Raw genomic sequence first — 13,275 nt, 5'->3', positions numbered from 1 at the left:
ACAGCCAGGGTCTTGGCACAGCTCCCTGGAAGCACATAGCCACTTGCCAAGCAGTCACCTTTGTGCATGTTCTTCTACATGAGAACACTTCTTCACAGGAGCTAAGGCTAGATTTAGGGCACTGATTAAGCAAGTTCTCTGGCCCTGTCCTCATACTTAATATTTTTAGCTGGATAAGAAACTTGGTGATCATCTGGTCAGGGATCAACTTGAGGCCAACAAGTTTGCCTCATGCCTTCCAAAAGCCAGCAGGTTGGCCTGGCCTGGACCCATACTGTCACTGACAGCACACGATGTTACAGGAGCAAAGGCTCCCCCTGGTGAGTGTATCTGTGCCAGAAACTGCTCCCAGTGCCCCAGGTATGCCCTGAATCTTCTGTAAAACCCATCAGGCATTTTAAGAAAGTTTAAGAAAAACAGAGACTCAGAGACTCCTCTGCCTGGTACCTCAGTGCATTTCTGTGCATACAGGGAAAGTGAAAGCTAACCATTCCCCGTCCCTCATAAAGCCACAGTGGGATTCCACCGTGGGAACCCACGGATTCTGCAGTGGGAAGTCACCATAGCTTTACAACATTTGCCACAAGATTACTGTTCCAATTAGTAATATGAATTAAATCAATTACAAAATTGCACTCAAGTTTTTTATGCTGTTTTCAAGTTTAAAATGTTTTCAAATAACTATCACTGACTATTTCCTTGTCCTCACAATGTGTGGGTTTTGCCCCCCCCCCCTTTTTTTTTAACATTCCTTAATAGTGAGCACTTAGAAAAGCAGCCAAAGCTTTTAAATTGAAGCTTCCAGGGAATAATCAATTTCCAAGCAAATTAACTCAGAAAACAAGATCTGTGTCCTCTTTGCTGTTACTCAAGGTTTAGTTTGGATCCTAGTCAATAAAGATAAAACTGCAACTTATGAAACATCTTATTCTCAGAGCCTATTCAGGCTCTTCACTGAGATTTTGATTAGTTATGGAAGAATCATCATCAATCATTTTAACTTGATTAAGAATTTTAAAAAGTACTTACTGTAACATTGGTACTGGTCTGAACTTTCATCTATTGAAAAAAAAGGAAGAGAATAATGAAACCCCATTGGCACTATGATTAAAGATGAAAATGCTGGCTATAAAGCACTATGGTATCTCCTTGGTTTAACCTCAATTGTCATTTCTACCTTCTGTGAGTCTTCTGGTTCCTCCTGCTTCTGAAAAGCCTGTCTATGTGGAATAATGCACTGTTCGCTTTGGGCAACTTTATGTTTCTGTGTCTTATCTTTAAGACTGGTTACTGTGCTCTTAAACTTTATTATTTTGTTCCTTCTATTTGCACATTTCCTCACATTCTTTAACTATTCAGAGCAACCTCTGATATTAAAAATTGGGACTGCAAAATAATGCCGACAGTAATGGCAAGAATGGTAAATAGGTCAATATGAATATAGACTGATATAGAAAAAAAAAGCATTTCATTTGAAAGTTATCTCTCAAGTTACTGAGATTTAAGAACATTTTATCTAGTGGGTTTTCTCTTCTATTCAATAAATATATGTTTATGTGTTGGTCGCTCAGTCGTATCCTACTCTTTGTGATCCCATGGACTGTAGCTCACTAGGCTCCTTTGTCCATGGAATTCTCCAGGCAAGATTACTGGAGTGGGTTGCCATTCTCTTCTCCAGGGGATCTTCCCAACCCAGGGATCAAACCTAGGTCTCCTGCATTGCAGGCAGATTCTTTACCATCTGAGCCACAAGGGAAGCCCCAATAAATATGTATTGAGTGAATATAATATCCTAAGTACTAAACTAGTGAAGAATCATAGATTTATCTAAGGAGAGCTGGTAAGTACATGAGCAACCTCTTATACCCTTTTGCTGTTGTTGTTTAGTTGCTCAGTCATGTCTGAGTCTTTTGTGACCCCGTGGACTCGAGCCCATCAGGCTCCTCTGTCCATGGGATTTCCCAGGCAAGAATACTGGAGTGGGTTGCCATTTCCTTCTCGATTGTGTTTTCCCAACCCAGGGATCTAACCCCCATCTGTTGTGTCTCTTGCACTTGCTCTTTAGCACTGAGCCCCCAGGGAAGCCCTCTTATATCCTTCAGGTATGTCAACTGCTCCCAAGGTAAAGGTAAGGGTCTGAAGTTTATTAATGACCTAGTTTCTTTTGCATGCTCAAATGGTCTTTGGGGAAGTCTAGAAAATGGCTTTCTAGGAAGGATAGATTATGTGAAAAGAAGAAAATGTGAATCAAGGAGATTACTAGAACTGTTAGTTGTGGTCATCACAGACTGTCTTTCATCTAAAGAGTTCAAAAATACTTTTCCAACCAGGTACTTTTTTCTAAAGGAAAAAATAAAGGGATTAGAGAATTCCCTCTTCTATTTCTCTCCATCTTTAGTGGAAGTCACTTTAAAATTCCCTTATCTGCTCTAAAATTTTCGTAATCCTGTGTGTATATGAAAGAGAAAGAGACACACACGCATCTCTGAAAATTTGATGCCATCTCACTTATTTCACATAATCCTGAACTATTTCAATATGAACATCATAATTTTTCTCCTCACTGTTTTTCTTTAGATACCATATTAGTTCTACTTTTGAGGAATTAAAGGTAAAAAAATGAAAAGGATAATAATACATAGAGAAAAAAAGAGACTGAGGAAGGTTTTCATACTTAATGAGTGAGTGTCTGACTCTTTGCGACCCCGTGGACTACACAGTCCATGGAATTCTCCAGACCAGAAAACTGGAGTGGGTAGCCTTTCCCTTCTCCAGCGAATCTTCCCAACCCAGGGATCAAACCCAGGTCTCCTGCATTGTAGGCAGATCCTTTACCAGCTGAGCCACAAGGGAAGCCTACTTAATGAGGCAAACCCATTTTTATTTTCACATTATTTGTTCATAATTATAATTGTCATTATTTACTAAGGGTTTACAACGAAGCTAAGTGATTTATATTGATTAAATCATGCAAACAGCGCAACTACCTAGGGAGGGATGTTCTCTGGTCTGGATAAGGAGGAACTGGGGCCTAGCAGTAACATGCATAGCTGTGGTGGAGGTCGGTAGGGGGAGCCAGTCCCCACACTTGGACTCAGAATCTCCTGCTGCACCTCTGGGTGCAGGCGGCCCTCTTTGACGCACTCTGGCTGCCTGTGATGAAAAGCACTGAAAGGCTGAAAATCATTGTTGAAATTTTAATCATGTGATAATTATTTTAAACATATTTTATTTGTATAAAGCTTGACTCTACTTAAAAATAAATTAATAATTAAATCAATTTTTGTACATTTAACACCAAACAATTGTCCATATCATATTTTATCATATCATCATACATTCCATTACAATCCCTCATATTTTGAAAACAGAAGTCCAAAAACATAAATTTAGAAAGGAATGACATTAATAATAGCAATGCCTTAAAATGTTTCCATATTCATTATCTCATTTGATATTCACTACAGTGCTCTGAGGGTGAGGGGACTGATCCTGTTGTCCTCATTTTACAAATATGAGAAAAAGAGACGTGAAAAGATGTACGTTGGCTCATTAAGTTCCCTGCTTAACATATAGGATGGTAAAATAGAGGAGCTAGCATTTGCTTTTAAACCTCAAACAAAAGGTTTCTTGTTGGAACCTTTTACTTGGTAGTATTATGACAAAATCACTTGACTTGTGAGTTTTTATTATTTTATTTGAGAAATTATCTAAGGGTATCCTTTAATTGTGTTGATGCACGTGGTTCAATAGGGTACCCCAAGGAACAATGACAAATGTGGTTACTAAATTCTCAAAAGCTGCTCTGGGGTTGAACAAGCTTCCTGTTTTAATAATACTTGGTTTTGTTTCTTGGAATAACTCTGAAATATGGTTATGGTTTCTGCTGCATCTGATACACAGGCGTAATACATAGACAAAACAAGAGAAAGGCAGGAGAGAGGAAGGAAACCAAGCTCTCAAATTACCTGGCTATTAAAGACTGTTATCATTCCTTTCTGAGAAGCTGTTATTAGTAAATCCAACTGAGGAATCTTGACAATGCACTTAATCACATCCCGTCTTCTACTCCCTGTGAATGGCACACACTCATTTCAGCTCCTAGCAGTAAAGACCCTAAAAGTCACTTGTTAAGAGTTTCAATCATAAAAGAAAAAGGAAGCAACCAATGTTAAGGCTCTAGTTACTTTAAAACTAAAGTAGAATAAAATTTTTTAGAAAAGAGCAACTATTGCTTTTTAATTATCCTTAGAGATACTAATCTGACTTTTTAATGTTTTCCAACTAAACGTGGTCCATGACTTCCCATAGAAGTTAAGATCACAACCTAGCCCCACCTCCACGTGCATATTTCAGAGAATGAGTTTTCCAAATGTCTTTTAGAATTATTTCTACTTTAAGATCTTCACATTCAAGATTTCTTTCTTCAAACTGTCACCATATGATTTACACAGAATGAAAGTCTAATACCATCTCAGGCTTTTCAGTACAAAAAAATGAAACTGCCTTAATACTGTTTGAGGCTTTTTTTTTTTAAATGCATTTGGGAGAAAACACTTTCATGTTTCTTTGCCTATATGCTGAATGATAAAGCCGCACATATTGAGCTTCTTCCCAGGATGATTTAAATCAAGTTTTTATCATTGCAAATGTTTAGAGAGGAAAAGCAAGGGAACAAATTTCATACTCCAGTATTATCCGCCTAACCCACACATTCTCAACAGAGAAAATATTTTCCCCAAAAGGCTACAAATTGGTTCTTGATGGGCAAGGCATGTGAACAACTCTTACTCTCTGTGTCAAAGTTCGGATGTATATATAGTACATAGGCAAAGACACAGTATCTGAGGTATTAAAATGTCTGAAGTTTGGGGGAATGAAGTTGAGAGGGAGTTGGGGATGAAAGGGGCCTGCAATTAGGAAAAAAGTTCCAAAAGACTCCTTGGAGGGATCAATATGAAAAAAAAAAAATGTTGAGAATATTTTTATGCCAAGCCACCATCATGTTTTCTGCTTCCATTCCTTCCCCTCTATAGACCACTTTAATCACAGAAGCCAGAACATTTGCTGACGTGTAACTCAGGCCGGGCCCTCTCACAGCTTTTTGTCTCAGAAGTCTTTCGTGTGGCCACAAGGCCCTGGACATCAGGGCCCTCACCGCTGTTGCTGCGCTAACCTCCCCCCTTCCACTATTCTCCCTCCCCCACCACTCCACTCCAGCTTGAAGTATGTGCTTTATTCTCATGTCTCCTCCAGGTCTTTCCCAAGTACCCTGTTTAAAGTCCCAACACATGTTCGCATGTCTAAACCAACTTCCTCCCACACTCCTGCTTTATTTTCCTCCACAATCTGCTCACTTCATTATTTTTTGCTATAGTGCTTAATTTACTCGCTTTTTAAAAAAATTGTCTGTCTCTTCCCCCATTAGAATGTAGATTCCATGAGGTCAGGGATTTATGATTGTTTGTTCACCACTGTGTCCCCAGCACTTAGAAAGTCACCTAGTTCACAAAGTTGTTTAGCCACTAGGTCATGTCCAGCTCTTTTGCAACCCTATGGACTGTAGCCAGCTAGGCTCCTCTGTCCATGGAATTCTCCGGGCAGGAATACTGGAGTGGGTTGCCATTTCCTTCTCCAGGGGATCTTCCCGACCCAGGGATTGAACCTGCGTCTTCTCAATTGGCAGGCAGATTCTTTACCACTGAGCCACTAGGGAAGCCTGGCTTACAAAGTAGACCTTAACAAATGTTTGTTGAGTGAATAAACAAGCTACGGAACTCAAGGGCCATCTATAAAGATACTTTTGAAATTTTAATTTAGGAGGCCGGAAACACATCTCCCCTGGTCACTGGCCACTCCTCAATAAGTGATGACAACTGCATCACTGCTGCTCCCTGGCTTCTGTTCTTTGATGATAGTTCCCATGGAGAAGCCCAGAGTTTAGGCTCTGGTGAGGTCTATAGTTGGGCTAAGGAAGGATCAAAAGCCAGGGTGGGTTTTGTTCACAAAGGACTGAAGGAAGTTCAGGGTTGTTGTTTTTTTTTTTCTTATTTTTTTAAATAATACCAGATTTCATCTAGACTATGCCCTTCATTTCAGAATTTGAGATGAAATGCTTGAGGACAAAGACAGATTCTGGAGGTTTCTTTTCCACATCCTGGACTTCTCCCTCCCTGGAGGGAAGAAAAGAAAGAAAACCCATGGCTTCAATAGTGGACAGGGAAATGAGTTCATGGGACCCAAGATCAAATTTTAAAGCAAATGACATATCTAAACTGGAGACCTCAAACTGAGCTAACACACCTCTGTTATTGACCCAGATTCACAGTTTGAGAGGTGTAAGGCTAACCTCCATAAGATAATCAAGGGTGGCAGCTTGGGAAAGAGTTCTAAGAAGTGAAAACTTGAAAATTCAATTTTAAGAATATATATATTTTTAAATGTGATTGATCCATTTGGTACTGGAGCACACATTATCGAGGTGACATTGTAGAGAGATTTAACTTGAGATCTGAACCATTTCTGAAAAATGTGAATTTTCCCTCCTTATATTCCCTACTTAGTATCCTTCAGGGCAATGATAATATTTCCAACTCAATTGCAAGTTTCTTCTGATACTGCATTTGAAACTGTCACTCCCCTCTCTTGTTATAAATTACTAAAAAAGTAAATAAGATGGAAAATGTTTCAATGGAAATGTTGTATTCCCACTATTTATTTTTGAGAAAATATTAAAATCCACGTTAATTTGTTAGGGAAATTAAATTATCACCTGAAATTACAACTCGCTGTTTTCTAGAAACAAGGAAAACCAAATTTTCTTCATCCATTTGGCTAATAAGAGAATCTTCTTCAGAGGAAAAGTAGCCAAAGATCTGAAATTCCAAACAACACAGGTAAACACGCACAGTATCTCAGCAATGGCTGTAGAGTAAGAGATTTAATGTCGGTTGAATCTGAAGGCTTACTTTGAATTAACAATCAACATATTGCTTTATAAATATGAAGTTCTGGTGTAAATATCAGAAGGTGGTTTGATATTATTCAGCATACTGCAAACTGATGGGCATGAGTTTTGAGTAGTCATAGATTTTTCTTGCCAATGGATAAACTGATGTTCCAGGCTGATGTCCTTGTTCAGACTGATATTTCAATTAGGAGATGGCACTTGTTTGGAAATCAAATCAGTCTTTATCAGACAGTTCTCAGTGCTCAACTGAGAACCCTGATGCTGAAGTTGGCCACTCTCAAATAACTATTCCTACCCATTTCCATAAATCTTCCTGAAAAAGACTTTTCATTTCTTTATTGGGGGGGCAGGGAGTGGGCTTTCCCTGGTGGCTCAGGCAATTAAGAATCTGCCTGCAGTTCAGGAAACCTGAGTTTGATCCCTGGGTCATGAAGATCCCCTGGAGAAGGGAATGGTTACCCATTCTAGTATTCTTGCTGGAGAATTCCATGGACAGAGGAGCCTGGCGGGCTATAGTCTATGGGGTCTCAAAGAGTTGAACACAATTGAGAAACTAACACTTTCACTCACTTTGGAATTTTACTGTTCCAAATCCTACCCTCCAGGAATTGCATTAATCAATTACTATGAAAAGAATATCTTGAAGAAGTAAAGTTCTTTTTATTTGTGAATAAATTGTCAGATTGTGTAATTCCAAGGAATTTGAAACATAAGATAGCTATTTTTTCAGTTGTCTTATGATAAGCAGAAATAAAATTCTTAGAAGTTAATGGCACACTGTATTTCTCACAAACTTGAGACTAGTTGGCCTTGTTAGTAAATGAGCAAAATGAGCTTCTGAAACTCAAGTGTGGATATGAACCACCGAATCTTACTCGAGTGCAGTTCTGACTTGCAGGCCTGGGAGTGCACCTTTCTAAGAAGCTGCCCGTGAGGGACCAACTATATATCAGTCTGTTATAATAACATTTGTTTATTTTGATGTAGATAATGACTTAGCATTATGTGTTTACATGTCCTTCCATCAGTTGTTTCACAAATGTTACTACTTCCTCCTTTACATTCTCCCACATCCAAACCTCACAGCATCTATCAACTGCCTTAATAATTTCCTACAATTAGGTTTTATTCCTTGGGAAGACCAAGATTATCAAAGACTCTTTTGTATTTTTCCATTTTTCTTCACATCAGCAAAAGCAATATTCATTAAAAGATTAAGAAATTTATTACTTTTCAGAAATTGCTGCTAACTTTCCATGAGTACAGAACATTCTGCATGAAGCATCTAATTCCCTTTGAAGGATTGAGAGCATGCAGAAAGGAAGGCCCAAGGTCCTCATGTCCTTGCTAACTGTCAGGTGGGGCTGCCCCTACCTTTCAGAGGCCTCTTTTCAGTCCTACTACTTGGGCCCCTACATCTCAGCACCAGCAATGGTGCTTCAAATCCTTCACACTTAGAATCTTCTTCCGCCTTCTTCCGTTTTTAAGGACTCCTGTGATTACATTGGGTCCACCCAGATAATCCAGGACAGTCTATTTTAAGGTAACTAGTCATGGTAATTGTATCTGCAAAGTCCCTTCACAGCAGTACCTAAATTACTTTGATGTTTTATTGGATGACCACAGGACAAGAATCTTGGGGCAGGTGGCTGGCATGGGGGACATCTTTAGCATTCTGCCTATCACATCTTCTTTTTATAAATGCAATTCAATACAATAAGCTATTTGTGCAAAATACAACACAAATATCAAAACATTAGCAGGCTATTTAACTTCAGATAATCGTGTGAGATAATTATCAGATAATAATGTGAAATGACAATAGGAATGAATATTTGTGTTAATATCCTCTTTGCAAGTTCTAAACTGTCCACTGAGCACCTTTGCTGCTTGCCCGGTCAGTATATTAGCCATGCAATATGTGGTTTACAGTCACATCTATGATAGGTGCCATCCTATAGGACATCTGCTCTTATGAAAATGATACCTTTTGCTATTTTTAAGCTTAGTGACACAATATTGCAATGCTTATCATAAGCAATTTCCAAAGAACACTAAAAACATCAAATTATTAACATTTATTGAGAAAAAATTTGAGATATTATACCACATAAAGGCCTTTCAAAGAGATGCCTCTTTAGCTGTCTTTGTTATTACACTTTGAAAGAAAAGGTTTACAAAAAATGTTTTTAAAGAACAGAAAACATCTCCTTTCTTGTGATGGGCTATAGCCTCAAGAATCTCAGAATTTCTCTTTCAAAAGTTTAAATTTCACTCTAGTAACCAGTGGGACATTTTAGAGAATTTTATGACTATTGATGATGCTTTAGAGTATTAATTTTCTTTTAACTATGTTATTTAAAGGGCTTGCTACATTCATTAAGTGATCTATCTTTTTTAACTATACTTTTTTTCCCTGATTACCTAAGGGACACATGTTCCATGTAGAATATTTGGAGAAAATAAAAAGCAGATAAATGAAAATAAAAACCAGTATGCAACTCATTTTTTAACCTATCCTGCACCATTCTTTTCACATTTTTGAAGTTAGCATATAGTTTTAAGTGTATAGTATTTTTGTTGCTTAGTCACTAAGTCATGTCCAACTCTTTTGTGATCCCATGGACTGTGTAGCCTGCCAGGCTCCTCTGTCTATGGGATTCTCCAGGCAAGAATACCGGAATAGCTTGCCATTTCCTTCTCCAGGGGATCTTCCTGACCCAGGGAGGATTCAGTGAACCCGCGTCACCTGCTTGGCAGGTAGCCTCTTTACCACTGAGCTTCCTGGGAAGACTTAAAGTAGCTCAATTTAAGTTTACTTTGGGGGAACACAGTCATAGACATCCCAGATGTCTATGTGCTGGGATGGCTCTTCTTTGAGTTAACTGGATGTGCTCTTAGAAAGAACATGCTTGTGAATTGCTCACTGGAAATTTAGAATAATATACTATTGCAGGAAAAGAAGATTGTCTCTTCTTTTGAATCTTCTAGTGACTGGCTTTATCAATTTAAGACAATCACATTTCTTTACATCTCTTTACATTTAATTTCCCTCACTACAAACTAAAAGCACAGGTCTAGATGATATTTTAGTTGAGTCCTAAAGTTTTATTACTCTATAAACATCCATTTTTTCCAAATACATTTGTATCTAAAACCTAGAGAAATAAAATGTACCTTTTTGTGGCATTGCTAATACAAAGAGATTTTGGGGGTTGGACAAAATCATTTTCTATTTATTTTTTGTAAGATGGCTCTAGTAGCACTTAGTTTTCTTTACCTTCACTCAAAACAATTGTGTTATGTTTCAACCAAAAGACACAATCTGGATGAATGGATACAAAACAAGACCCACAGATATGCTGTCTAGAAGAAATCCACTTCAGACCTAAAGACACATATAAACTGAAAGTGAAAGGATGGGAAAATATATTCCATGCAAATGGGAAGCAAAAGAAAGCTGGAATAGCAGTCCTCATATCAGACAAAATAGACCTTAAAATAAAGAAGATTATAAGAGATAAGGAAAGACACTACATAATGATCAAGGGATCAATTGAAGAGGAAGACACAATGATTGTAAATATCTATGCATCCAACATAGGAACACCTCAATACATAAGACAAACACTAACAGACATAAAAGGAGAAATTGACAGTAACACAACAATAGTAGGAGACTTTAACATCCTACTCACACCAATGGACAGATCATCAAAACAGAAAATTAATAAGGAAACACAAGTCTTAAATGATACATTAGGTGAGATGGATCTCATTGATATCTTCAGGACATTCCATCCAAATGTAGACGAATACACCTTCTTCTCAAGTGCACATGGAATATTCTCCAGGATAGACCACATCTTGGGTCACAAACCAAACCTCAGTAAATTTAAGAAAATTTAAATCATATCAAGCATCTTCTCTGATCACAATGCTATGAGACTAGATATCAATTACAACAAAAAAACTGTAAGAAACACAAACACATGGAGATTAAACAGCACGTTTCTAAATAACCAACAGGTTACTGAAGAAATCAAAAGGGAAATCAAAAATTTTCTAGAAACAAATGACAATGAAAACACAATTCAAAATCTATGGGATGCAGCAAAAGCAATTCTAAGAGGGAAGTTTGTAGCAATACAATCCTACCTCAAGAAACAAGAAAAGCATTGAATAGACAACCTAACTTTACACCTAAAACAACTGGAAAAAGAACAGAAAATCCCCAAAAGTAGTAGAAGGAAAGAAATCATAAAGATTCTAGAAGAAATAAATGAAAAAGGAATGAAAAAAATAATAGTAAAAATCAATAAAAGTAAAATCTTGTTCTTTGAGAAGATAAACAAAATTGACAAGCCTTTAGCCAGACTCATCAAGAAAAAAAGAGACAAGAATCAAATCAACAAAATTGTAAATGAAAAAAGAGAGGTTACGACAGACAATGCAGAAATACAAAAGATTATAAGAGACTATTATGAACAAACTATATGGCAATAAAATGGATAACCTGGAAGAAATGGACAGATTCTCAGAAAAGTTCAATCTTCCACAACTGAATCAGGAAGAAATAGAAATTATGAACAACCCAATTACAAGCACTGAAATGGAAGCTGTGATCAAAAATCTCCCAGAAAAAAAAGCCCAGGACCAGATGGCTTCACAGGAGAATTCTATCAAACATTTAGAGAAGAGCTAATGCCGATCCTTCTAAAACTCTTTCCAAAAATTGCAGAGGGGGTAACACTTCCAAACTCATTCCACAAGGCCACCATTGCCCTGATACTGAAACCAGACAAAGACAACACACAAAAAGAAAACTGCAGGCCAATATCACTGATGAACATAGATGCAAAAATCCTTAACAAAATTTTAGCAAACAGGATTCAGCAACAAATCAAAAAGCTCATACACCATGATCAAGTTGGGTTTATTCCAGAAATGCAAGGATTCAATATATGCAAATCAATCAATGTGATACACCATATTAACAAATTGAAAGATAAAAACCATATGAAAATCTGAATAAATTCAGAAAAAGACTTTGACAAAATTCAGCACCCATTTAAGATTAAAACACTTCAAAAAAGGAACCTACCTCAACATAGTAAAGACCATATATGATAAGCCTACAGAAAACATTGTTCTCAATGGTGAAAAACTGAAAGCATTCCCCCTAAGATCAGGAACAAGACAAGGGTGTCCACTTTCACCACTATTATTCAAGATAGTTCTGGAAGTCCTAGCTACAGCAATCAGAGAAGAAAAAGAAATAAAAGGAATCCAGAAGAGAAAAGAAGAAGTAAAGCTCTCACTGTTTGCAGGTGACATGATACTGTACATAGAAAAAGCTAAAGATAGTATCAGAAAATTACTAGAGCTAATCAGTGAATTTAGCAAAGTTGCAGGATACAAAATCAATACACAGAAATCACTTGCATTTCTATATACTGACAATGAAAAATCAGAAAGAGAAATTAAGGAATCAATCCCATTCACCATTGCAACAAAATGAATTAAATACCTAGGAATAAATTTACCTAAGGAGACAAAAGAACTGTACACAGAAAATTATAAGACACTTATAAAAGAAATCAAAGACAACATAAACAGATGGAGAGATATTCCATGTTCCTGGGTAGAAAGAATCAATATTGTGAAAATGACTATACTACCAAATGCAATCTACATATTCAATGTGATCCCTATGATATTACCAAAGGCATTTTTCACAGAACTAGAACAAAAAATTTCACAATTTGTATGGAAACACAAAAGACCCTGAATAGCCGAAGCAGTCTTGAGAAAGAAGAATGGAGCTGGAGGAATCAACCTTCCTGACCTCAGATTATACTGCAAAGCTACAGTCATCAAGACAGTATGGTACTGGCACAATAACAGAAGTATAGACAAATGAAACAAGATAGAAAGGCAAGAAATAAACCCACACACCTATGGATACCTTATTTTTGACAAAGGAGGCAAGAATATACAATGGGGCAAAGACAGCCTCTTCAGTAAATGGTTCTGGGAAAACTGGACAGATACATGTAAAAGAATGAAATTAGAACACTTCCTAACACCATACACAATGATAAACTCAAAATGGATTAAAGACCTAAATTTAGGACCAGAAACTATAAAACTCTTAGTGGAAAACATAGGCAGAACACTCGATGACATAAATCAAAGCAAGATCCTCTATGACCCATCTCCCAGAGTAATGGAAATTAAAAAAAAAAAAGTAAACAAGTAGGACCTGATTAAGCTTGAACAGTTTTGCACAGCAAAGGAATCTA

At 37.2% G+C, this 13,275-nt stretch overlaps 1 protein-coding gene across 2 annotated transcripts in view; it reads right to left on the bottom strand.

Annotated features, from left to right (window-relative positions):
* The window catches only part of WDR64 (WD repeat domain 64), a 122,095-nt gene that overhangs the window by 93,315 nt on the left and 15,505 nt on the right, over positions 1–13,275 (bottom strand). Inside the window, exons 3-5 of one of the 2 annotated variants that reach the window (XM_043485765.1) lie at positions 6,773–6,875; positions 3,969–4,072; positions 1,030–1,059 (exon numbers count right to left, since the gene is read on the bottom strand). In XM_043485765.1, the coding sequence (XP_043341700.1) occupies positions 1,030–1,059; positions 3,969–4,072; positions 6,773–6,875 (237 nt within the window). The remainder of the gene's footprint in view (positions 1–1,029; positions 1,060–3,968; positions 4,073–6,772; positions 6,876–13,275) is intronic. The other variant, XM_043485764.1, reaches the window with a different exon arrangement.

Source organism: Cervus canadensis, chromosome 13, assembly GCF_019320065.1.
Source record: "Cervus canadensis isolate Bull #8, Minnesota chromosome 13, ASM1932006v1, whole genome shotgun sequence".
Lineage (NCBI taxonomy): Eukaryota > Metazoa > Chordata > Mammalia > Artiodactyla > Cervidae > Cervus > Cervus canadensis.
This window is presented reverse-complemented; position numbering and strand designations above follow the sequence as displayed.